The sequence below is a fragment of the Musca domestica genome, unplaced genomic scaffold (genome assembly GCF_030504385.1).
Source record: "Musca domestica strain aabys unplaced genomic scaffold, Musca_domestica.polishedcontigs.V.1.1 79, whole genome shotgun sequence".
In the NCBI taxonomy this organism is placed as follows: Eukaryota; Metazoa; Arthropoda; class Insecta; order Diptera; family Muscidae; genus Musca; species Musca domestica.
In genome coordinates this window covers 1,025,856-1,051,205 of record NW_026712406.1, presented here as the reverse complement: position 1 = coordinate 1,051,205, position 25,350 = coordinate 1,025,856, and the positions used below count along the sequence as shown (strand labels likewise).

The window sequence follows — 25,350 nt, the reverse complement described above, 5'->3', positions numbered from 1 at the left end:
CTCATTCGAGTTCTCAGAATTTTTGAATAAATAATAATGGGTGTGTGTCCCCTCTTACTGGTCCCCTCTTTCTGGAGTTTATCCTTTCTGCGCTAAAGAACAAGACAATATCGATTTCTTGGTTTTGAGGGTAAATATGGTACTTTTTGTATTTGACGAAGTAGTAGAGCTTGTACTCTTAAATTTGGAATGAGGGTTACTGATGGATTGTATGCTATATGTACTGAAGGGTTTTTGGAAATTCGCACTATAAGTGTACTATAAGTACTAAAATGTACTACATTTGGCACCATTTCGTATGATGTGGTTAGAGCTCAAACTTGAAATTCGGAATGGAAATCAAAATTTAGGAGTAGAATCGAGGTAAGGAAGTAACTTTTGAAGTGTGTACATTTAGTACAATTTGAATTTGCAGAAACGGATGGAGCTGGAATCACCAATCATTACTGGGGGAGTGTAGCATTGGGATATGGAGGAAGTTTTAGATATTTGTACTTATGTGCACGAAAGTACTAAATGGTACTAAATTTGGTACAATCTCGATTTGGGTGGCCGATAGGTTAATGAATAGGGCCGAGATCTTGACATTTGATATAGATGTTACTGTTGATGTCTGTGTTTAAAATATGAAGGTGGTTTTGGAAATGTATGTTACTGTTACTAAATTTGGTATTGGGTGAAGGGATAGAGGTAAACTTCAAAATTAAAGATTTTGAAAACTTTTTGGCGTAAAAGGTAAACATTCAGACGTGGACCTGCATTAGTTTAATTTGTCATAGGCTATATAACCAATTCCGTATTTAAATACCGAATAAAGTAAGCCATAATTTTACGTCATGGGTTCTCATGGTCGAAACGATTCCGCTTAGGGTATCGTTATATGGGGACTTTACGAAGACGTGTACCTCAATACGCAATTTTCTGTGATATGCTGTAGTACCCATTAGGAACTATGATAACGACCCGAAATTTGGGAGGTAAAATTATATTGGCGGCTACAGGTCAAAGGTTGAAGCAGCTTTTAAAAATTTCCAAAAAATTAAATTTGAAACAATTCCGGTCTATAATGCTTTTAGAATCACTAAAATACCGAAAATTGGGAGGAGGCTTCGTGTTTTTATACCCTCAGCTACAGAGGGTATATATTATTTGATACGGCTAAAACGTGCCTCATCGAAATAACGGTTTTAGACCTTATACGCTTTAGACCAAATCGGTTTCAGGACATTTGGAGTCGATCTAGCGATGTCCGTCTGGCTGGTGCGCACGATAACTCTCGATAATATCGTAATATTATTGTCAAACTTAGATCGAGTTCGAAGATGGGCAATATCGGTCCACTCCTTCTGGCACGTCCCCCACAAAATGTCAACATTTTCAAAGAAAATAATTTAATGCACAGAAATAGAAAGGTTAATCCGATTTTTCTTCAACTTTGCAAATCCTAATATTTGCATCAATGCTAGGCCGGGTGCGAATCTGTCGGAAAAACGAAATAATACTATTTTACTTTTGGCACACTTATTGCTGAAATTTCCCAAAACCCTTTGGTTCGTCTATTCTACACAACTCTGCCCCTTTCCCAAATACCGAATAAAATACCATTCTGTACTTTTCGTACTTTTTGGTACTTATTTCCAAATGTGCCTCCATATATACAGAAAGTGAACCTAATACCAAAATTTTGATGATCGACTCTATTCTCTTTCTCAAATACCAATCTTAATATAGTTTAGACTTAAGTAACATCTTCAAATCTCAAAAACATTTCCGAAATCACTTCCTTTTATCAAGACTGCTTCACCAACTTAATTCTTATACCAAAAATGGCAAGATTTTAGCTCTCTACGTTTACATAATAACAAATGGTACCAAATTTACTATTTTTGTTAAGATTATAGTTTGCATTTACAAAAAAAGAAACAAAAATAGAACAACTATTCTACACCCCATCATCCAATACTCCATTCGTAGAATATTTGCTAGATATTTCCGCCTCAGTTACGTTCCACTCTATATCACGAATAAAAAATTCCGGCAGTCTAATTTAAAATCTATATATATAAAAATCAATTGTTGTTTGTTGGTAACGGAATCAGTTGAGAACGGCTGGACCGATTTGCATAATTTTTTGTACAAACGTTCGTCACACCCCGAGTTAGGTTTTTAAAGAAAAAAATATTGACCACGCCCACTTTTTCGTCCACTATTTCGATTTATCTAAAATCCTTATATATGTCAAAATAATGAAGATATCGGGTTGAAAATTATTACACGAGATACTGTTGACTGTTGTCTAAGGAACTAACCACGACTACTTTTTAATCTAAATATATCATTTATAATGAAAAAAGAAAATTGTGTTAATTACTACGCTTATAACTTAAGAACCGCTGGACTGATTTTAACGGTTCATACGAATTCGGAATTGTCTCCTGGCCGAAAAGGATAAAATCCAAAAAAATCGCGTAAAAATGTGATATATTAACATTTTCATTTTGACTTTTGAAATGTACAATAGTAATGTTTTTTTGTATGATTTTTTTCATTTTTGACTTACTTTTTCTAATGTACATTTGTAGTGTTTTTTATATTTTATTTTTGAATTCGAATATTAAAACCAATTTATTTAATTGACTTGATTTCTTGAGAACAGAAATTGAAGGCGGGTTACATGGAATTGTAGTACCGAATTATGTGATGGCGAAACGGAATAGATTATATCGAAATAATTTAACGCGGTCACACCAAAGTTAAAAGATAATTACTTTTTCAAAATCGCTAAAAAATCACGAAAAAAGAGATCTAATTGCAAAAATTCTCAAATAGGAAAAAAATCGAAAAAACATTTCTATGGAATCGAATTTTATAATAATAGTACATTCTATTCGACAAACTTCGCAAGGACCTTTAAACTTCGACTGTAAAAAATCATCGAACAAGGTGAAGATTTTTTTTGTTTTTTCAGTTTGCTTTTTTTTTATCAATTTTGTATAATTTACGATTTTTTTAATTTGGCTTATCATATTGAATTCAGTAGATTTTTTGTAAACAAAATAAGGAATTATTTTCACAATATAAAAGAAAGTTATGTTAGGTACTGCGCTTATAACTAAAGAACGGCTTGACGGATTTTAATAATTCATACAATTTTGGAATAAAAATGTGAATGAAAAACAATCTCTTTGATGTGAGAACGAGAACTCAAAAAATGCAATTCATTGGGTCTGCAATCAGTGAATATGGTAGAGCGAATTGTACATTTAGTAAAAAAGGATTTATATCCTTCCAGAAATTCTTCCTTAACTTTCATAATATTTTAAGGGTATAGCCCGATTACGAGTATAGTTTACATTTTAACCATATTTTGAATACTCATTCCAGCAAAGGTTGGTAATTTGAGAAGGAACAACCCTCGCAAAAAATGATTACGTTTTGGTATAACCATCAATGATTTAATATTCGTAATTACTTTGATCGTCTTTGAATTATACTATCATGAAAAATATGAACTTTATGGGGTCTCCAATGCACAATTCAAATGACAAAAATAAGTAAATTCCATTCTTACGGTAATGGGTGTAGAAGAGTAATTATCTTTGACAATTCTGAAATCATTCTGCCCCTAATTATGAGGTGGACTAATTCCACACAGCACGGTATTCTTAACGTTGTAAATACAAATCCCAAATTACAGCTCATTTGAAGGGAAAATTTCGCTAAGCTCTTTACAATACCAAACATTAAGTTTCAACATGGGATTATTATAGATATTCTATATCATATAGGTTTTAAACACTCAATTAAAGCCTACGGCTGAATAATAAGATCAAGCTATTCAAACTATCTAAAACCGACGGTGGGCGAATATCTTTTATAATTTTTGCCATGAATGTTTATTTCTATTTAGAAATTACTATGGAGTTGTTTTACTTATAATAAAAATGGTCCCGCTCACATAAGTCTATGCTTTATTATGCTTTAGAAAATATGCACTAAAGACTAAAAGTACTGGCCGGCAACGCGGACGGGGCCAGCTAGTATAATATAAAATTAATTAAATTATTACCTGGCATAATTTTCCATTTTATCATATTTCGTGATGACCGTTTCAAGCTAAACTGTCGGCATTTTTCTATTGAAAATCATATTAACCTGCAAAAGTAACAGGTTATCGACATCTGAACATCCTTTTTTGTTTTGTGGTTGTCAGAAAATCTTCCAAATATGGAATTGAAAAGCGTTACAGTTTTTCCCATTGCAGTTGCAGTGAGAGTTGTCACTCACTCCGTCGTTTGTGGAGAAAATTAATTATTCTTCCTTTTTTCTGCATTTAACTGGTCCCACATCTCATCTCTAATGAATGGCGTTCTTGTTTTTAGAAAATGTCCAGCATTCTTTCTTCATTTTTCTTCTGCTTATGTCGATATCTTCCAATTAAGACAAGTTAATAATTTTAACAAGTTCGTTTTCTAAATTAAGTGGTTCGCTTTCATCGCGACGTTGAGACATCGTTGAGAATGAGGCAGTTTAAAACAATTATTAGATTCTTGTAGATGTTCGTGCTTAAATAGGAGTTTACGAAAGATATGATAAGGTTTATATCGGATGCACACTACAAAGAACATAGTCCCATGTGCCGGTTTTTTTTAGTGTGTTGGCAAGAACGGCTTTGTATTAGGATTGTAAACTCAAATCCTCATCTGAACATTATATTTAAAATGCAATCAAGTGAAGGTGCCATAAAGGCTATTAATAATTAAATCCTTGGATCTTTCTCCCACATAGGGGTAAGGGTATTAGAACTTTGTGCATTTGTTTGTAACATGGAGGAGGAAGCGAGATAAACCCATAGTTACTTTTGAGGATCTTCATAGAATCACTTACTGAGTCGATTTATGCATGTCAGTCCATCTGTCCATGTATTCTTGTGAACAAACTGCAGGTCGCATAAGTATCCGATTGAGATAAACAATTTTCAAATTATATTTTTTTGGTCCAAGGACGAACGCTATTCAAATTGGTGATAATCGGATCAGATTTAGATATAGCTCCCATATACATCTTCAGCCGATTTCGGGTTAATTGTGCACCAAATGGCTAATATCAGTCCAAATGACCTGCATTTTAGCACATCCGACCGAATTCAGTCTAGAAGCAAGTACATCAAATTTGATGAAACTCGGCTCTTATATAGGCTCCCATATACAGGGCGAGTAAAAAAAACTGCAACAAAGTCAAACGCCATAATTTTTACAATTTTTTTTGAAATTTTATTGAATGAAAGCAAAAAATGTTGGAAATAACATCAAATTTTAGAATACGTTTAGATTTGTTCGAATTGGTTACCTTTGGCACGAATTATGGCCAATGAAACCGTCACACGCTGCCCGAATGTTGCTTTGCGGTTTTTTTACCATTCCTGGCGAAGCGCTTCCTTGAGGTGATCGACACTGTAGTATTTTTTAGTGCCAAGCTTGCTTCCTAAACTACTCCAGACACAATAGTCCAACGGATTAGTGGCCATTGTGTGGTGGCTGGAAATGAAGCGAGGTACCTCATTTTGTAACCATTCTTGGGTGGCGCGTATGTCCAAGGTTCAGATATAGCTATAGCTCCCATATATATGTTTCATCCGATTGGGTGTTTAAGCCCCTCACATTCGAAATATGCATTCGACTACAATGATATTTGGTAGCAGATATCTTATAGAGTTCGGAAATACCTTTGCCAAATTTAATCGAGATCGGCTAAGATTTGGATATAGCTCCCAAATATCTTTAATCCAATTTCAGGTTTATTGTGCAAATAATGGTTACACAGACCAAATGAAGTGAATTCCATTTTGTGGAACTCGGCTCCGATATATATTTTTTTAATATAATCCTTCTCGAAGTGATATCATGCACTCTATAGCAATGTTATTTGGTATAAAAGGTTAAAAAGTCTCCGTCAAATTTAGTGAACATCGATTCAGAATTGGATATGCCTCCCATATATTAGTTCCCTCTGAAACAGAACTATAACTGGTCTAAAGATAAATGTTGGTAGGAGCTATGATCTACTTCAAATAAATTCTTTAGTTACGGGGGCTCTACTAGATATGCATAGCGGTGTGGGTATCATATAGTCGGCGCCGCCCGACTTTTGACTTTTTCTTACTGGTTTTATGTTGGACTATGGCCAAATGTAGAGCATCGTTTTGTGAAGAAAAAAAATCCGGTAGACAATATTAATTGATCGATGACAACGTGTGTGGATACACCTGTTTAAGCGACAAAGAACAACTAGTCAGGTTGAAATAAAAAATCGAAAATCAATTAGCAAGTCATAGCAAAGAGAGAATAATGCCAATGAAGAGCTATCATATTTTAAACTTTATTTATGGAGTAATATAGTATATTAATAATGATTTTAAAATGGAATTCTATGCTTTGTTCCAGAACCTGCAATTTTTTTGCAATATTTTGTAATTTTTTTTCTAAGACAATATTATAGCTATTGTCATACAGAAGAAAAATGGCGAAAACACAAACGTCAACAAAACTTCAGCTTTAAGGTCAAAATTGCCAAAGGTCAATTTTTAAAAATTTTCCTCGGGTTCTGAACAATAGAAACGAAACCGTAAAAAATTTATACAAATTTCCAACTAAAATCAATAAACAACTTTCTGTTCGAAAACAACTCAGCGAAATATACCAATAATTTCAAGCTACCTATTCAAATTTCACTTGAAAATATTGTATACAATTTTGAGCTCCAATAAATCTTAAATATTCCAGACTAGCAAGTGCCAATAGTTCGTGTTAGGCCTTTTTCTATCCTCCACCATTTTATGGAGGGTATATTAACTTTGTCATTACGTTCTATGTCGGGCCATGTCGGCCGGAATTGTTTCGCGTTTTCGTTAGATGGGAATTGTTTGAAATTTCGTATTTGAAGATCTTAATAAGAGATACAACATATGACAAAAAAGACATGTGTAGGCTCACCTCTTCGTATAGGCCCTATATAACGGTACTTCCCATTATCTCGTATTTTGATGATTTTAGTGACGTTATAGATCGAAATTGTTTTAAATTTTGTATTTGAATTTCGTAATGGGTACTACAGCCTATGGCAAAAAATTGCGTATGCAGCTCCTCGTCTTCGTATAGCCGCCATATAACGATACATCTCATTGTTCGGTATCCTGATGATTGTATCGAAATTATTCATCGGGCTTTTTTCGAATTTCATATTTGAATTTCGGAATCGGTACTAATAACCTATAAGAACGAAAACGTATAGACCCCATATAACGATTTTCATTTAAGCGGTATTTTTCGAAGATTTTTTTTTAATTAATAAAGTTCCTTCATGGTTGAGGGTGTTAAAAGTTCGGCCCTGCCGAACTTAGATGCTTTATTATTGTTAGTACAAATTGCACATTTTTTGTTTGACGAAATTGTACTAGATTTTCAGACTATTTCAACGTCTCCATGTGTAAACTAATATCAATATAAAATTTCAGAATTTTAGCTCATTATCTCTTTATCAGAACCAATAATTTTTGGACAATTATAGTAGCATTTGTAAAACCACCAGATACTTACAGAAACCACAATATAAAATTTGGGGATTCCAGTTCTATATATATCATCAGTTTTATATATATATTTTTTAAATTTAATTGAATGAAAGCGAAAAAGGTCGGAAATAGCATCAACTTTAATAAAAAGATTGGATTTGTTCGAATTGGTCACCTTTGGCACGAATTTTGACCTTCAAACGGCCAATGAAATCGTCACACGCTGCCCGAATGTTGCTCTGCGGTATTTTGGCCCATTCCCGGCGAAGCGCTTGCCAACCTTGATTTCCAAAATACTCCAGACACAATAGTCCAACGGGTTATTATACGGAGATTTTGGTGGCCATTGTGCGCTGGAAATGAAGCGAAGAACCTCATTTTGTAACCATTCTTGGTTGGCGCGTGCGATGAGTGCGATGGTGCTGATTCTTATTGGAATGTCCAAGGGCTGCGGCCAAAATGTTTGCGTGCCCCAGGCTTAAATACACCCTCCAGAATATAATATTCGGTATAATATTCGGCATTTATTCTGATGCCACGGTCGATTAATACGAGCGGAGAGTGGCCATCGGCTGTTATGTCGGCCCACACCATCACCATGGCCGGCGCTTGAGTTCTGGTGGCCAATCGAAGGTGCACATTTTCAGCTGACCTCTTTGGCCAGTAAACACGGAGAAAACCAAATTCGCCAGTTCACCACTTTCGGCCAAGCGAAGCAACTCTTTAGCTCTTTTGAGTCTATTTTCTTTCCGTTGCGGTATAAGTTCTTGCAGTTTTTGGAATTTCAATGGCTTTACCCCGAGACTATATTTCAATATTTGCTGAATGGAATATTGCGATATGTTCGGCTCAATAATGAGCTGTCACTGGAATAATTTTAACAGCTGGCGGACGAGTGGCCTAGAAATGACAGCAGTCTGAAGTTGGCTGCAGTTTTTCTATCTTACCCTGTATGTACTCAATATCAAATATAGTAGCATTTAATATTTCCCGCATATAATGTTTCTCGTATAATTATAGTACTCATTTTCAATACCACCTCCTGCTATCAATCCCATTTCCAAGAATTAATACTCATACCAAATTTATAGATTATGCCTCTATCCGTTTCATATAATTCTACATGGTACTACATTTTTTAAAGTTTAGTACTTTAAGAACTTTGAGTTTTCTAATTTCGAAATTTTCTATAGTATATCTAATTCCAAATGTCAGATTTTAAGCTCTTTACCTTTCCCCAAATATTAAATTTAATAACTCTTAGCACTTTTAGAACACATTTCCAAATCCACCCCCCATGCTTCAAACCCCTAATATATAATTTTAAAATTCCAACTTTATTCCTCGTACATTTTTCAAAAATGTCCTTCAAATCTCAATCCCACACACTTACAGTGACCCCAAAATCTCAATCCCTTCACATAATTCCAAATGATACTACATTTGCTGGAGTTTAGTTCTTTTGATTCTCTGATTTTTCTAATTTCGAAATTTTCTATAGTATATCTATCAAACACTCCACCAGCTCTGTCCCTTTCCCCAAGGAAATTATCCAAATTTTATACCTCCAAATTTCAGGTTTTTAACTCTATTATTTCCTCGTATACCATAATTTAGTACCATTTAGGCCTTTTTTCGTACATATTTCAAATCCCAACCCTACCCACTTTAATTGACCCCAATATCAACATTTCGAAATTCCAGCTTCATCCATTTAGCCAAACCCAAATTATAACAAAATTTGTACCATTTAATAAAATTCAAACACATAGTACACATTTCCAAAACCACCTCCATACATCAATCCTACCAATCCAACTTAATTCTTATATTTATAGAGCAAATGGTACCAAGTATAGTGCTTTTTATCTCTGTCCTACAACTCATAATCGATTCATATTCTAAATTTCAGAATTTTAGCTCTACAATGAATCCAATTTTTTATCTTTTAATGAACTTAAATTTAGAATTTCCAAAAACCCAGCCTTATATTACCCTAATATACAAAATTCCAAAATTCTTCATTCCGCCGTTTGGTCTGGGCGTTGATGAATCGGTCACCCACTCATCAATCCATTCTTTTCTAAAAAGTTGACGTACCACATTTTTTCTGTCAAAAATATTTTGAAAAATCCCTCTTCTCATGAAGTGACGTAGGTCATGCCAAACATAAATTATTTTTTGGGAGCTTCAAAAAAAAAAAAACAATTGTGTTTACTTTCTCCGCTTGGGGTAACTTCCCTTTGTAGACGATATAGATATAGGACACTCCATAAAAAGTATGAACACAGACGACACTAACGAAGCCATTAATATGTTTTGGGAATGGTCGTGGACTTGTTGTGAACGTTACATTCTGGCCATTAACACATATCACACGACCAGATGGATTGATGGCTCGATGAACAGACGGGTACAACCAATGGTTTGTTGTCTGTACAAGAAACGTCAAACTGTCCCATGACCATGTCGGCGAGTTAGTTTGGGCTTGAGAAATTTACTCACGTAGCAAATGGAAGCGCGTAGACACGATTATACATTTATAGGAGAATGTTCTGAATTTTAATGAGGTTGGGCGATGGGTGTTGGTGTCAAAAGAGGGGGAATTGTGGATGGATGACTTCTATGGAAAGTGAAATTTTGATTTCGTTTTTTTTTGGTTTTGAAAATAAATAAATATCGAATTTTATTGCATTTCTTTTGTTGATGGATAATCAACAAAAATTTCGTGATTTTTTTTGGAGTTTTTTCATTTTTCTTTTTTTATAAATAAATAAAAATAAATAATTTAATAAATAAATAACTAAAATAAAATAAACTAAAACTTAAAATTAGTTTTTGGTAGCGTGCACATTTACAACAGCAACAATTGCACCATCTAAAGACCCCCACCCACACATTCTGGGCTAGGGAGGAGGGGGTGATTCAAAGTACAATTGTTCTGCGACTAAACGAGGTATCCAAAACTTGTGGGATCGTGGGGGGTATTTGAGGAGGGAGACGGTCGTCATATGTTTGTTTACCATTCCTTTTCCAACCAGACGGGTTGTTGGGTGTGACTGTGAGAGTAGACTACGGGTACGGGAGCGGGGGCATGGTAGGCAGCAGCTTGAACGGTGGGAATGGCACGAGACAACATTTGACCGATGGCCAAGACCAACAAGATGACACCGACACCCAAACCCTTCATGGAGACGACGGTCAAAGCAGCCAACAGGGTGGTGATGACACCCACAACAAAGGCACCGGGCACCACAGCAAAGCTCATGCGTTTCAGGAAGTGATGACCAAAGGTGCGACCCTCTGCAAGGGGAGGAGGAAAACAGATTAGAACCGAAATTATGGGGAAAATATTGGATTCAAGAAACACTTACCAGCAACATCTCCTTCGGGTGTCTCATCGCTGGGGATTGTGTCGCACAAGACAGCGTTGAAGAGGAAGCAAGCAATCAACAAGGAGCAGATGACTTTTTGTTGGGCGGCCATTTTTATTTTGTTTTTTTGTTGTTGTTGAGTTTGATCGAAGATAATCCTTGAAAATCGGGTTAATCCACAAAAACTGAACTGCGGTCGAGCTGTTGTCGATGATTGGATGACACTGAAGAAGTGAATGATGATTTGACATTGCCGTTGCTTTTTATTGTCAATTTCTTTGGGCGCACACACCCACCCACACGCACACACGCCACACTTGCCCTTAACGGCAGCGGGAGAAATGCTAATGGCCCACGACAAGAAGCATAACTCTCGTCGTTCATTCGACATTTATGGTCAATCGGTGGCAATCGAACATGAGTAAATGCAAATGTTTCGTTGTTGGCTTGGATTGAAATTGACCAAAAAATTTGTAGCTCTATTTTGATTTTGGTTTGTGGCGAACACAACCGAACACAAGTTCGGTTCGAAGATTCTTTTTAAGGTAATTGAAAATTTCTTTTGTGCGAAGCCAGGCAATATGTGTTTGGGCCATAATTGCGGCATAAATTAGATTCACTTTGACATGACCACCAAGTTCAATGAGAATGCAGACACACATACACACACACACATGAAAAAATAAAGAGTTGTTTGCATTCCATTGTTTGTTCGATGGCTATTTCCTTATTTTGGCAAATTGATTTTGTCATCGCAGTTCGCGTTTGAAATTGAAACGAAATGGCCGTTGGTGACATCAAAGAATGTGTTTTTTGTCGTAGTTGCACTAGATTTGTGAGAATACGTGAGGGGTTTGATAATACGAAACAATGTTGTACCGGTCTTTTTTTGGTCCATTGTACTTTGCTGGTCTCTAAAGGTACACAAGTTACCACTTAGGCCTATTAAGTATTTATATATCATTGTTACGGTCAAACGTGCCTCATCGAAATAACGGTTGTAGACCCTAGGTCTCTTTGTACCAAATCCGTTTCAGGACATTTGGAGTCGATCTAGCGATGTCCGTCGGTCTGTCTGGCTGGTGCACACGATGGGAAGGGAATATCCGATTTGGTCCAAACTTAGTACATTGTTATATTATTATCAAACTTAAGATCGAGTTCGGATATTGGCAATAACGGTCCATTCCTTCAGCTACCTTCCCCACAAAAGGTCGAGGGTAGAGAGAGAGAGAGAGAAAGGATAATCCAACTTTGCAAATCCTAATATTTGCATCAGTGCTAGGTCAGGTGCAATACAATACAATATCGGTCCAGTCCATCAAGTATCTCCCCCACAAAGGGTCAAAATTTTGAATAACTATAACTCTTATAAAATGTGATATAAGTGTCCGATTGTCTTCGAATTTCACACATCCCAACATTTTTTTATTAACCCAAGGTCTGGTGTGAAGATGGAATATATCGGTCCACTTCTTCTGGTACCACCCCCACAAAGGGTCAAAATTTTGAATAACCAAAACCAGCATAAAATTCGAAATAAGCAACTAGTTCTCTTCAAATTTCGCACATCCCATTATTTAACACAAAATCTGCGGTGAAGATGGAATATTTTGGGCCTTTCCTTCTGGTAAACCCCAACCCCCCCCAGAAGGTTCAACATTTTAAATATCCATCTCATAAAACGGGAAATTAACATCCGATTCCATTCAGACTTGGCACACCTCAATATTTCCAGCAACACAAGATCTGTTGATAGAGATCGGACCACACCTTCTAGTAGCTCCCCCACAAAGAGTGAAAAAATTAAATAAATATGATATGTCATAAAATGCGAAATGAGCATCCGATTTTCAAATATCACACATCCCAATATTTCTACTAACATAAGACCTGGTGTGAAGATGGAATGTATCGGTCGACTCCTTCTATAGACCATTTAAAACTTGGAAACCTAAGATTTGATGAGAATATAGTCAGCCTTTCATTCTTTCTGGTACCCCCAGAAAGGGTTTATATTTTGATTAAATATTCGCATTAACTTGGAAATAAATGTTAGATGTTCATCCCAGTATTTTTTCAGTATTAGACGACGGATAATACTTAAGTCTACCACATCTGGTACCTCACACACATTTCCTATTTTTCCAAAAATTATTACATTTCTCATGTAAAGGTCGATATAGCCCACATCTGGAAAAATTATATCAGACTTAAGTCAGATACGAAATGGACAACATCGGTCTACACTTTTGGAACCTCCCAACAAAACAAAAAGTCTTCAAAATCGTTCGTTTTGTTCAAAAGTATTTCAACGTCTCCATATGTAAACCCAAGAAACCCACTGTGACCTCAATATCAAGTTTCTGAAAAAAATTTCAAATTTTAGCTTTATCCCAAATTTAGTTCAATTTAGCACTTTTCAAACAATTATAGTACGTATTTCCAGACCCACGTCCACATCTCAACTAGTTATCTAAATACCAATTTTCAGATCTATTCCTTCAACCAATACCAAAGTTTTCATTTAATTATAGTACACATATTCAAGACCACCTGATATCTTAACCACACACAAATTTCAGGAATTAGCACTATTCCAAATTTAGTACTATTCGAATAACTGGCCATATACATATTTCAATTCCATATACCAACTTTGACCTCGACATCCCATCACCCAATAGCAGTTTTTGTAACACTTAGTACATTTCGTACGTTTATAGTATGCATTTCCAAACCCATGTCCAAATCTCAACTTAAGATACCAACAGATACCTCAATATCAAATGTGAAAATTCCAGCCCTATCCCTTCACCTAATATCAAATATAGCACCATTCAGTACTTTTCGTACACATTTCCCAAACTACCTCCATATCTTAACCACAGACACAAACGATGGCATCTATGTCAAATTTCAGGATAACAGCTCAAATCCTTCACCCCATATCAAATTTTGTACAATTAATACTTTTTGTACAAATGTAGAACGCATTTTCACCGTCAAATTTTTCCGAAAAATTATAGTACACACTTCCAAAACCACCTTCTTTTCGTACAATTATAGTACACACTTCCAAAACCACCTTCAAATCTCAAACCCATATACCAACAGTTATCTAAATATAAAATTGCAGATTTTTATCTCAGTTCCTCAACAAAGACCAAATTTAGTACAATTTAGTACTTTTTGTACAAATATAATACACACTTCCAAAACCACCCACTTATGTCCAGGTAACACATGGACAGCGACCATAATACCAAATTTCCCATTAAAGCACTTTTTGTTCCACCAATACCAAATGGTACCAAATATTGTACTATTTAGTACCTTTAGAGCACTTGTAGCACACCCTTTCAATACCACCTCTTTAACATAAACACCAATACTATATTTCAAAATTTCAGTTTCAACCGTTCACTCTAAACCAAACTACTAAATTTAGTACTATTTAGTACAGTACTAACAATTAGTCCTGAGTTGTTGAATTGGACTTTTGACATTTAACGAGTGAGTTTGGAGATTTGTTTAATAAGTCTACGAAGTGTAAATGTACACATTAATGTGCCGCCGATAGTGGAGAAAAAATTGAAGTGAGAAATCTAAAAATTGATATAAATACCACTGCTGCGGCTTGATCGGAAATGGTAATACCCACTGATGGTGCAAGAAATGTACAAACTCATACAACATTTAGATTTGAAAAATACATTTTGTCTTAAAGAAAAATAATGTAATAGACTTTTAAATGTCTTAACTGTTCATAAGAATCAAAAAATTATTTCTAACTTTAGGTGATTTTTTTTTAAATAACTCGAAAAGATTGTTTAGTTTTTTTTATAGTCAATATTCATACTCTTCTAATATATTTCCAATAAATCAAACTCTTGTTAAAAATTTTTCCAATAAATCAATTTACATCATACTGAAATGTCAAAATTGTTGGCTAATTTGCAACCCCAAAATTAGAACCAACCCCTCAAACAAAATCAGCTCAAAAAAAAAAAAAAAAAAAACATTTTCTCTTAACAAAATTTTATGGTCACGACAAATTTCATTAAAAGCGTTCAAAAAGTCATAAATTTATAATAATTGTACGTGCATTAATTTGTTCTTCGACCTCTTCATTGGTTCGATCGTTCGTTTTGTAACGGCGGAAGCAGTCGTTCGTCGCATTGATTTTGACTTCATTAACGGCTACGCAATTCTTTGCCTCTGGCCGTCGTGTGCACCTTAGTCTGACGTCATAAGTTGGCTCCTTATGGTGGCGGTTGGTAGGTTCATCCGTTCCGAAATAATGTTGAATGTGGTAGCCACGTTTTGTTTGTTTGGTTGTTTGTTTGTTTTGGAAATTGCGGTCGTTATTTATGTTTAACTCACTTTCATTTAATGTTATTCATCATAATTGTCGTTTAGTGCGCAATGGGGTGTGGGTTTTTGAAAAATGGAAATAATAATTTGGAATTTTCAAGATCTACATCTACAGCGAAAGAGGTATGTAAGGTTTCCTAATGAAAACAGATTTTTATAATAAAAAAACTTTGATTTTCGATAACTGTGAAATTCAATTTAATGATGGATATCACTACACAACTTAAAATCTAGCTAAATGCCAATCACCTATAAAAAAAGATCTCCAAGAAATTTTTCAAAAAAAAAAAATAAATAAATAAATAAATAAATGAATAAAATTTTTTAGGTAAAAATTATTTGATTTAATATTTGAAGTTTGTGTCTTAAGTCTTTTGTTTTTACACACTGCGGCTTCAATATTTTGCTTTGCTTTTTATAGCCTCAGCCATATGGTTACAGAGGGTACGTGTCATTTGATATGGCCACAACTTGCCTCATCGAAATAACGGGCATTTGGAGTCGATCTAGCGATGTCCGTCCGCCTGTCTGTCTGACTGGTGTTCAGGATAACTCTCGAAGGAAGTATCCGATTAGGTCCAAACTTGGTACATCGTAATATTACATCGTAATGGTACATCAAACTTAGATTGAGTTCGGAGATGGGAAATATCGGTCCACACCTTCTGGTACCTCTCTCACAAAATGTCAACATTTCTAAAGAAAATAATTTACTGCACAGAAAGAGAAAGGATACTCCGATTTTGCTCCAACTTGGCAAATCTAAATATTTGCATTAGTGCTAAGACAGGTGCGAAAATAGACAATATTGGTCCACTCCTTCTGTTACCTCCTCCACAAATTATAACTTTTATAAAATGTAATGTAAGTGTCCGATTGTCTTCAAATTACAAACATTACAATATTTTTGTTAAACCAAGCTCTGATGTGAAGATGGAATATATCGGCGCACTCCTTCTGGTACCTCCCCCACAAAAGGTCGAAATTTTAAATATCCATTAAGCTCATAAAACGCGAAATTAACATCGGATTCCATTTAGACTTGGCACATCTGAATATTTCTATCAACACAAGATCTGTTATAAATATGGTAGAGATCAGGCCATTTCTTCTGGTACCTTTCTCTTTATATTTCACACATCTAATTATTTCCGTTAATAAAAGATCCGTTGGGAAGATGGGATATATCGGTCTACTCCTTCTGGTATATATCGATCTACTCCTTCTGGCACCTCTCCCACAAACGGTCAAAGGGTCCTGAATATTCATGAAGCTCATAAGATGCGAAATTAACATTCGATTCCATTCAGACTTGGCACATTTCAATATTTCTACGAACACAAGATCTGTTATAAAGATGGTAGATATCGGATTATTTCTTCTGTTACCTCCCCCACAAAGGGTCAATGTTTGGAGAAACCAAAACGTTTAAAAAATTAGCATCCGGTTCTCTTTATATTTCATACATCACAATATCTTTATTAACCCAAGGTCTGGTGTGAAGATGGGATATAACGGTCCACTCCTTCGGGTACCTCCCCCACAAGGAGTCTAAATTTTGCGTATCCACGAAGCTCATAAAGTGGGAAATTAAGTTCCGATTCCATTCACACTTGCTACACCTCAATATTTCCATGAACACAAACTCTATTATAAAGATGGAAGAGATCGGACAATTTCTTCTGGTACCTTCCCCACATAGGATTCAAGATTTTTAAAAGACAAAGCGCTGAAAGAAACGGAAATAAGCATCCAACTCTCTTCAAGTTTCACACATCCAAATATTTTTGCTAATGCAGGATATGTTGTGAAGATGATATATAACTGCGAACCTCTTTTGGTACCTCATCCACAAAGGGTTACAAATGTTAATACTTTTATCTGTCATAACTTGCTATATCTAAATATTTCTTTTATCCAGAAATCTGAATTCCATATTCATAGATTTTATCGAAATTTATGATTTCGCATAAAATTGGATAAAAATGTTCGATTTCCTTCAAACTTTGCACATACCAATATTTTTATCTGTATTATATCTATATATATTTGGTACCTTATATAAGGTATAGGAAGTGGTCGATATAGTCCAAATCGGGTATTTTTATCAGTCTGGGGTCAGATAAGAATTGGTCAATATTGGCCAATTGCTTCGGAACCTCCCCCATAAAGGGTCAACAGTTTGAATAATCATAACTCAAGGCTGGGGGTATCAATCTGTTGGCAAAACCGACTGATACAAATTTATTTGTTTCAGTTTAATTTCAGGTTAAAATTATTCTCCCTCATATTTCAAGTCTTAAGTCTTTTGATTTTAGCACACTGCACCAGAGACCCGTGAACAACCCCAACTTTTTTTAATTTTAATTTTTTTTTCAAATCTCTACGAAATTTAACGACCTATCCCACTGTTCCCAACAAAAAATCGTATTCATACAAAGAAGCTTATATATTTCTTTGCTTATCTACTTTATTCGACTTACTGTCTCTGTCTGTCCGTTTCGGTAGCTTAGTTATTTTTTTGTTTTCATTAAATATAGCTGCCACCAATCAAAATAGCCATCATAATTTCTTTATTTCGAATATGGTAATAAGTATTAAACTTATTTTTTGTTGCCGAATTCAAAATTACTGAATTTCGAATTAAAATGCACTGATAAGGGCCATTTATGCTCGCATAGGCCTTCATTTAGTCAACGACTACTTTTCACTTTCACTTTTAATTAGAGAATATTTTTTTTTTGGACAACGTGCGATAGACTCTGGCATTTTCTGAGTAGAAATTTCGAATGAATATTTAAATATAAAAAGGGAAATGTTGTGACAACACCACGTTCATTTGTATTGTGTAAGGTTGACCGTGACAATTCGTCGGGTGGCGGTCAGTCAATACATAATGAAAAAATAATCGATTGAATCAATTGAATATTAAAGACCATGGGAGGGCAAGAAAATTGTTGCAACACGTAAAAATTAACTGCTGCGAGACCTGAAAGGATTTTTCATTTGAAAAGAAGGATTTTTATTTGCTAATCGCGTGAAGAATGTCTTTGGGTCGGTCAATGTGATGTGATACTGGGTTTTATCAATTATGAAAAAATCTCTAGAAAATTCGAACCAGTTGGAATTTTAGCCCTTCAAAAAAATTTTATAGATGTCCACCAGTTTATGCCTTTAAAATTAACTAACAGAGCAATAACAATGACATAACTGTTTACAGAATGTGCGAAAATTATATATACAGGGTAGATAAAAAAAACTGCAAGAAAGTCAAACGCCATAACTTTTACATTTTTTTATAATTTTATGATTGAAAGCAAAAAATGTCGGAAATAGCATCAAATTTTAGAATAAGTTTATATTTGTTCGAATTGGTCACCTTTGGCACGAATCATGGCCTTCAAGCGGCCAATGAAACCGTCACACGCTGCCCGAATGCTGCTCTGCGTTATTTTGGCCCATTCCCGGTTGTTTGAGGTGATCGACACTTTGGTATTTTTCAGTGCCAACCGTGCCTTGGCGGACATTGTGCGCTGGAAATGAAGCGAGGAACCTCATTTTGTAACCATTCTTGGGTGGCGCGTGCTGAGTGCGCTGGTGCTGAGTCCTGGTAGAATGTCCAAGGTCTGCGGACAAAATGTTTTCGTGCCCAAGGCTCCAATACACCCTCCAGAATATTTTCGCGATAATATTTGGCATTTATTCTGATGCCACGGTCGATTAATACGAGCGGAGAACGACCATCGGCTGTTATGGCGGCCCACACCATCACAATGGCTGCCGCTTGAGTTCTGGTGGCCAACCGAAGGTGCACATTTTCAGCTGACCTCTTTGGCAAGTAAACACGATCATTTTGTTTGTTTACAAACTGCTGGGCAGTGAATGTTTTCTCATCGGAGAAAACCAAATTTGGCAGCTCACCACATTCGGCCAAGCGAAGCAACTCTTTATCTTTTTTGAATCTTTTTTCTTTCTGTTGCGGTGTAAGTTTTTGTAATTTTTTGAATTTCATTGGCTTTACCCCGAGCTCATTTTTCAATATTTGCCGAATGTAATATTGCGATATGTTCAGTTCACGAGCCATTTTTCGGCCACTGCGATGCGGGTTTCGATCAAGTCGTTTCTTTGCTTTTCAAACTATTCCTGCTGATGTTGCTGTTTTCTTCCGTCCACTTCCTTGACGTCGGTTTGAAGAAGAAATGATACGATTTCTACCATCTTTATAACAGATCATGTGTTGATAGAAATATTGTGATGTGCCAAGTCTGACTGGAATTGGATGCTAATTTGCCGTTTTATGAGCTTCATGGCTACTCAAAGGTTTAACCCTTTGTGGGGGAGGTACCAGAAGGAGTGGATCGATATATTCCACCCTCACAGAAAATGTGTTAGCAGAAATAATAGGATGTGTAAAATATGAAGAGAACCGGATGCTTATTTCGTATTTTATGATCGTTTTGGTTATTCAAAGCGTTGTCCTTTTGTGAGGGAGGTACCAGAAGGAATGGTCCGATCTCTACCATCTTTATAACGGATCATGTGTTGATAGAAATATTGAGATGTGCCAAGTCTGAATGGAATCGGATGCTAATATCGCTTTTATGAGCTTCGTGGATATTCAAAACCTTGTCCCTTTGTTGATAAAATGGGGTTGATAAATATATTGTGAAGTATGAAATATGCAGAGAACCGGATGATAATTTCGGATTTTATAATCATTTTGGTAATTAAAAACTTTGACCCTTTCTGGTGGAGTTACCAAAAGGAATTGTCAGATCTCTACCATCTTTATAACAGATCTTGTGTTGATAGAAATATTGAGATATGTCAAGTCTGAATAGAATCGGATTTTAATTTCGTTTTATGAGCTTCTCGGATATTTCAAATCTTGATCCTTTGTGAGGGAGGCACCAGAAGGAGTAGACCGATATATTCCATCTTCACACCAGACCTTGGGTTGATAAAAATATTGTAATGTGTGTAATTTGAAGACAAGCGAACTCTTGAATCACATTTTATAAGAGTTAGAATTATTTAACATTTTGACCCTTTGTGGGGGAGGTAGTTGATGAAGTGCACCGATCTGTTTATCAAGAGTGATCATACCATACCTCTAGCTTTTCGCGATAGCTCAATGAAATTTTCTAGCTTATTGTACCTTTCAATAATTTTTTTATCTCTGGAAGGCAAATTTCCATATCAAACACCGAAGTTCTGGTTTCAACGATTGTAATTTTTCCACATTTTGTATCTCCGCTATAATCAAATATCGCTTTAAATTACTTTTCAACATCAAGAGTGACCCTCATGCCATCACGATTGCTTTATAGTACTTATGACCTTGAAATGCAAATTTCCAAGAAATCCGCCTATCTTAATCGTTAAAAGGTAGAGGGGAAATTTTCAAAGTCCTGTTTCTCAATGATGATACAATAAAGTTGTACATTTTGACTTTTTAGAACTTTTCGTACCCTTGAAGTACGTAGGTCGGAAAAATCCCACCGTATCTCACCCCTATATTCAAAGAGTAGTCCCCTACAAAAATGCTAAGTTATGACGTATATGTATCGTTAAAAGGTAAGGTTGTACTATTTTGTTTTTTTTTTTCTACCCTTTTAGTACGAAATTCGAAAAATTCGGTACCAAATCTTTTTTTGTTTTCTTAAAATTGTAAATAAAAATCTGATCAGGTCAATGTTATTGCGTTATATCCGCCTTGATTTAAATTTCAACACCGTTTTGCCAAGCAGGCCTAGCTCAGCCAGTCTAGTTTTCAGAGATGACCACAAAACATTGATTCAATTTAACCTAAATTGTTTGGATTTTATAACTGGCCATTGTCAATTTGAAATTGGTCTCGAAAAAAAAAATGGAAAATAAAAAACCTGCATCAATATGAGAGTCAAATCGATTATTACAAAAAAAAAAAAATCCGACGGCTATAAAAAATTGTGCAACCTGTTCCAATCTCACTTAGAATAAAAGGATTAATAATGGAAAACGACTTCTTTTGCTTGCTTTCTTACTTTTCCCAGCTATTGCTAAAATAATTTAGCTATGAACTCAAAAGTGCAGCTCGTTGGAGGCTAAATGTTGACGCTGCTGTTAAAACTGGAACAAAAGCTTACACAAATAAGACAGTTTTTTTGTTGTAGTTTCTTAAGTCCGCATTTGACTCCTGATGCCAATGAGCCAACAAGTTAATATTCAACGCAGCTAGGCAGGCCAGTAGATGAAGAGGAAAAACTAGACGCTTATTCCAGTTGTAAGATTTCAGTTGGATGGTCGGTTGCAATGACTTTCAATGCCAAGCAAAGAGAGAGACAGGGAGAGAAAGAGAGAGAGAGACGAAAAAAGAAAAGTTCGTTGAATCGAATGGAAATTCAAGAACGCATCTGGTTGTAAGAAGCAAAGGGGGAGAGAGAGGGGAACAAACTAAACCAGATAAATTGCAACTGCAACAGCAACACCACACAGTGAATGCTGGCCACAAATGTGTGACAGCAGCAAGCGCTTGCCACTCCATGCTCTACCTGGAGCTGGAGGACAAGCAGCTGCCAAGTTAATAAAAATCCATGGCAAACATGAAGTCGAACGCATTTTCCCCGTTGACATTCAAGTGGTTGCACGTCGCATAAAGAGTTTTTCACGGTCTCTGTACGCGGAACGTTCCCAGTGTTTGTTTTTTTTTTTGGCCAATTTGGAAAGCAGAAGAAAATTATGTTGACAAGATGAAGAGTTTCGTAAGCGGTTTATTAGTTATTTGTGTCTTAATTAGTTCTACCGATCCCAGTTTAAGTGCCGAAGATGAGGCGACGGATATCCTGGTGGATGAAGGGTCATCATTATCCCAGCCAGGGGATGGGGAGGTGAAGTTAAAATTAAGTGATGCAAGTGAACCAAAGCAAGGCCAAGATCAGGCATCGCCATCATCAGCGGAAGGGCGAAGTTTGACCGCCGAAGAAGAAATGGAAAAGAAATCCAAGCCATTGAGAAGTATTTTTATGGGAATCTACAAGAACTACAAGAGCACCTATTTGGGTAACAAGACCCTGACGGAGTACAAACAAAATCTGAGGGAGAAAATGAAAACAAAACAACAAAAACTGGAGGAAAATGAGTCAATACGGGATGATGGGGTTGCTGATGAGGCCGAGAATGCTGAGGATGAAGATGATGAGGAAATTGTGTTCGAAGCCCCAGATGACCTGGATGAGGGAGGGGAAGATAAAAAACTAGAGCTAACTACTATTCGAAACGAAAATGGGGACGAGGATAATTTGGCTGTTGTCACAGAAGAACCTGATCTCAGCTATGAACCCATAACCAACCAAAAAGAACTACATTTACCCCTTCACAATCGTAAACATTCACCCGTTCGGCCATCCTCTCCCCCACCAGAACTGCAATACAATGTGGGTCCAGCTCTTAACATGTCATTGGATTTAGACAATAGCATAGTTCGTGTTAACCTCGATGGCGAAAGTCTTAAAGAGCTGGTAACAGGTCGTTGGCTAAGCGATAGCAGCGAAGAAGGTAATTTCCATAGGCCACCATAATTTTCCTTAATTCCCCATCGCAATTTTCCTTCCACATTCGTAATTTGTCATTATCTTCCATTTATGCGCTTCACTCTTTTGTAGGTCGTGGCAAAAAATACGAAATGGTGACACGCATTCTGCCTCTCTTTATACTACCGTTCCTAATACAATCGGCCATTGTTCCATTTCTGGTAACGAAGTTGAAATTGCTGCTGATGAAGTCAATGCTGGTGGGTAAATTGGCCATATTCTTGCTGATCATTTCGGCCTTTAGGAATAGCAATAAACCGATGCAGACATATGAGGTGGCACCCTCTTACTGGGCTGGTGAGCCTAGCCGGAGATCTGAAATAGCTGCCGCTGCCTCGAATATGGCCTACAATGGTTATCGGGTAGAGGGCAAGCCAGCGGCATGGGTTAATTGAGAATGATTTAATTAGAGAATTAAAGCTGAATCGGGTGGCGATGTTTTCTAAATAAAAAAGGAGAAAAAATTGTGTTGCTGTTGTTTTTTTTTCATATGGAGGGGGAAAATGTATTCCAAGTTAAAAATAATGAAGTCGGAATATATTAGAGGGTTAAGGTTCATATACGAGTAGATATACCATAGCCATAACCATATAAAACAGATATTCAAACCAATCTTATGGGGTATAATGGAATTTATTATTTGTGAAATACGCCATAACCAAAAGTTTGGGTTCTCTGCCATAAACATAACAAAACAATTGATTGTGGTTTATTTATTTTTAATTTTCCTTTTCATATACATTTATCGGAATATTTTTACAAAAATATGTAGCTCTTTAATAGCTCTTTAAAGGGTTGGTTATGGCTACGGCAATATTGTTAAGGGTATACCCTTAAAAATTATTTACGAAGAAAATCCAGCAGATTATGATATGTAGGCACATGTACCAGTGTTTTATAAGTTTACGTTGAAAAGTAACCTAAAGATAGGGGGCAAATTACCCACCCACCCTTTCACCATCACCTTTTTCAACACTTCTGGAAGTTTTCGAATAAAGATTCCTCGGGATCCATGTATTTTATGTATATAGTGTCTTCGGCAATATTGCAGATAAAAATACGAGGAATATTTAGGTCGATTATTTTAACCCTGAACCAACTCAACAAATGGGTCTTTTTGGTCCTTTTTCTAAAATATGGTTAAAGTCAAAATATTCTACAGAATTATTTGTCATAAAATTCTACTATAGGTCCTAGAAGACATAAAAAGTCTAAATCTTACCTAAACACCAAGAATTCATATACAACAAGAGCAGATTTTAGGGTTAAAAGCGTACTTTGAGTGAGTTTGAGCAAAAATCTCCAACAAAGCATCATTTTAAAAGGACTGCAACAAAGTCCATTTTAAAAGGAACTGCAACAAAGTCAAATGCCATAATTTTTACAATTTTTTGAAATTTTATTGGATGAAAGCACAAAATGTCGGAAATAGCATCAAATTTTAGAACAAGTTTAGATTTGTTCCAATTGGTCTCCTTTGGCACGAATTATAGCCTTCTAACGGCCAATGAAGCCGTCACACGCTGCCCAAATGTTGCTCTGCGGTATTTTGGCCCATTCCCGGCGAAGCGCTTGCTTGAGGTGATCGACACTTTGGTATTTATTAAGTGTCAACCTTGCTTTACAAATTCTCCGGACATAATAGTCCAACGGATTGGTATCCCAAGATTTTGGTGGCCATTGTGCGCTGGAAATGAAGCGAGGAACCTCATTTTGTGACCATTTTTGGGTGGCACGTGCTAAGTGCGATGGTACTGAGTCCTGTCCAATGTCCAAGGTCTGCGGCCAAAATGTTTGCATGCCCAAGGCTTTAATACACCCTCCAGAATAATTAAGTGATAATTTTCGGTATTTATTCTGATGCCACGGTCGATTAATACGAGCGGAGATCGTCCATTGGCTGTTATGGCGGCCCATACGATCATAATGGCCGGCGCTTGCGTTCTGGTGGCCTACCGAAGGTGCACATTTTCAGCTGACCTCTTTGGCAAGTAAACACGATCATTTTGTCCGTTACAAACTGCTGAACAACGAATGTTTTCTCATCGGAGAATACCAAATTCGGCAGTTCACCACTTTCGGTCAAGCGAAGCAACTCTTTAGCTCTTTTGAGTCTATTTTATTTCTGTTGCGGTGTAAGTTCTTGCACTTTTTGGAATTTCAATGGCTTTACCCCGAGCTCATTTTTCAATATTTGCCGAATGGAATATTGTGACATGTTCAGCTCACGAGCCACATTTTCGGCCACTGCGACGCGGGTTTCGATCAAGTCGCTTCTTTACTTTTCGAACCATTTCTGCTGATGTTGCTGTTTTCTTCCGTCCACTTCCTTGACGTCGTCATGGTAACGAGCGATGGTATGAGACAAATACGATTTATTCACATTTAAATGCTGGAGTGCTCTAACGATAGCCACTTGTGGTTTTCCTGCCAAATATAAAGAAATCACACTATCACG

General features: G+C 36.2%; 2 protein-coding genes across 2 annotated transcripts; one reads left to right on the top strand and one right to left on the bottom strand.

Annotated features, from left to right (window-relative positions):
• Positions 1-10,589: 10,589 nt before the first annotated feature.
• LOC131806535 (protein apnoia-like) lies at positions 10,590-11,056 on the bottom strand. The gene is made up of 2 exons (XM_059130716.1): positions 10,945-11,056; positions 10,590-10,873 (listed from the first exon to the last, which is right to left on the bottom strand). Exons 1-2 carry the CDS (start codon positions 11,054-11,056, stop codon positions 10,590-10,592), a joined length of 396 nt encoding a protein of 131 aa, XP_058986699.1.
• Positions 11,057-22,052: 10,996 nt separating this feature from the next.
• On the top strand, positions 22,053-23,287 carry LOC131806534 (uncharacterized). Its single transcript, XM_059130715.1, has 2 exons — positions 22,053-22,857; positions 22,965-23,287. Exons 1-2 carry the CDS (start codon positions 22,053-22,055, stop codon positions 23,285-23,287), a joined length of 1,128 nt encoding a protein of 375 aa, XP_058986698.1.
• Positions 23,288-25,350: the final 2,063 nt, after the last annotated feature.

Bases quoted from the DNA above. Each gene is read 5' to 3' on its own strand.
- LOC131806535 (XM_059130716.1), bottom strand. From the start codon at position 11,056: ATGGCCGCCCAACAAAAAGTCATCTGCTCCTTGTTGATTGCTTGCTTC. The intron at 10,874-10,944 runs GTAAGTGTTTCT...CTCCCCTTGCAG, and splicing joins ACCCGAAGGAGATGTTGCTG to AGGGTCGCACCTTTGGTCAT.
- LOC131806534 (XM_059130715.1), top strand. From the start codon at position 22,053: ATGAAGAGTTTCGTAAGCGGTTTATTAGTTATTTGTGTCTTAATTAGT. The intron at 22,858-22,964 runs GTAATTTCCATA...ACTCTTTTGTAG, and splicing joins AAGCGATAGCAGCGAAGAAG to GTCGTGGCAAAAAATACGAA.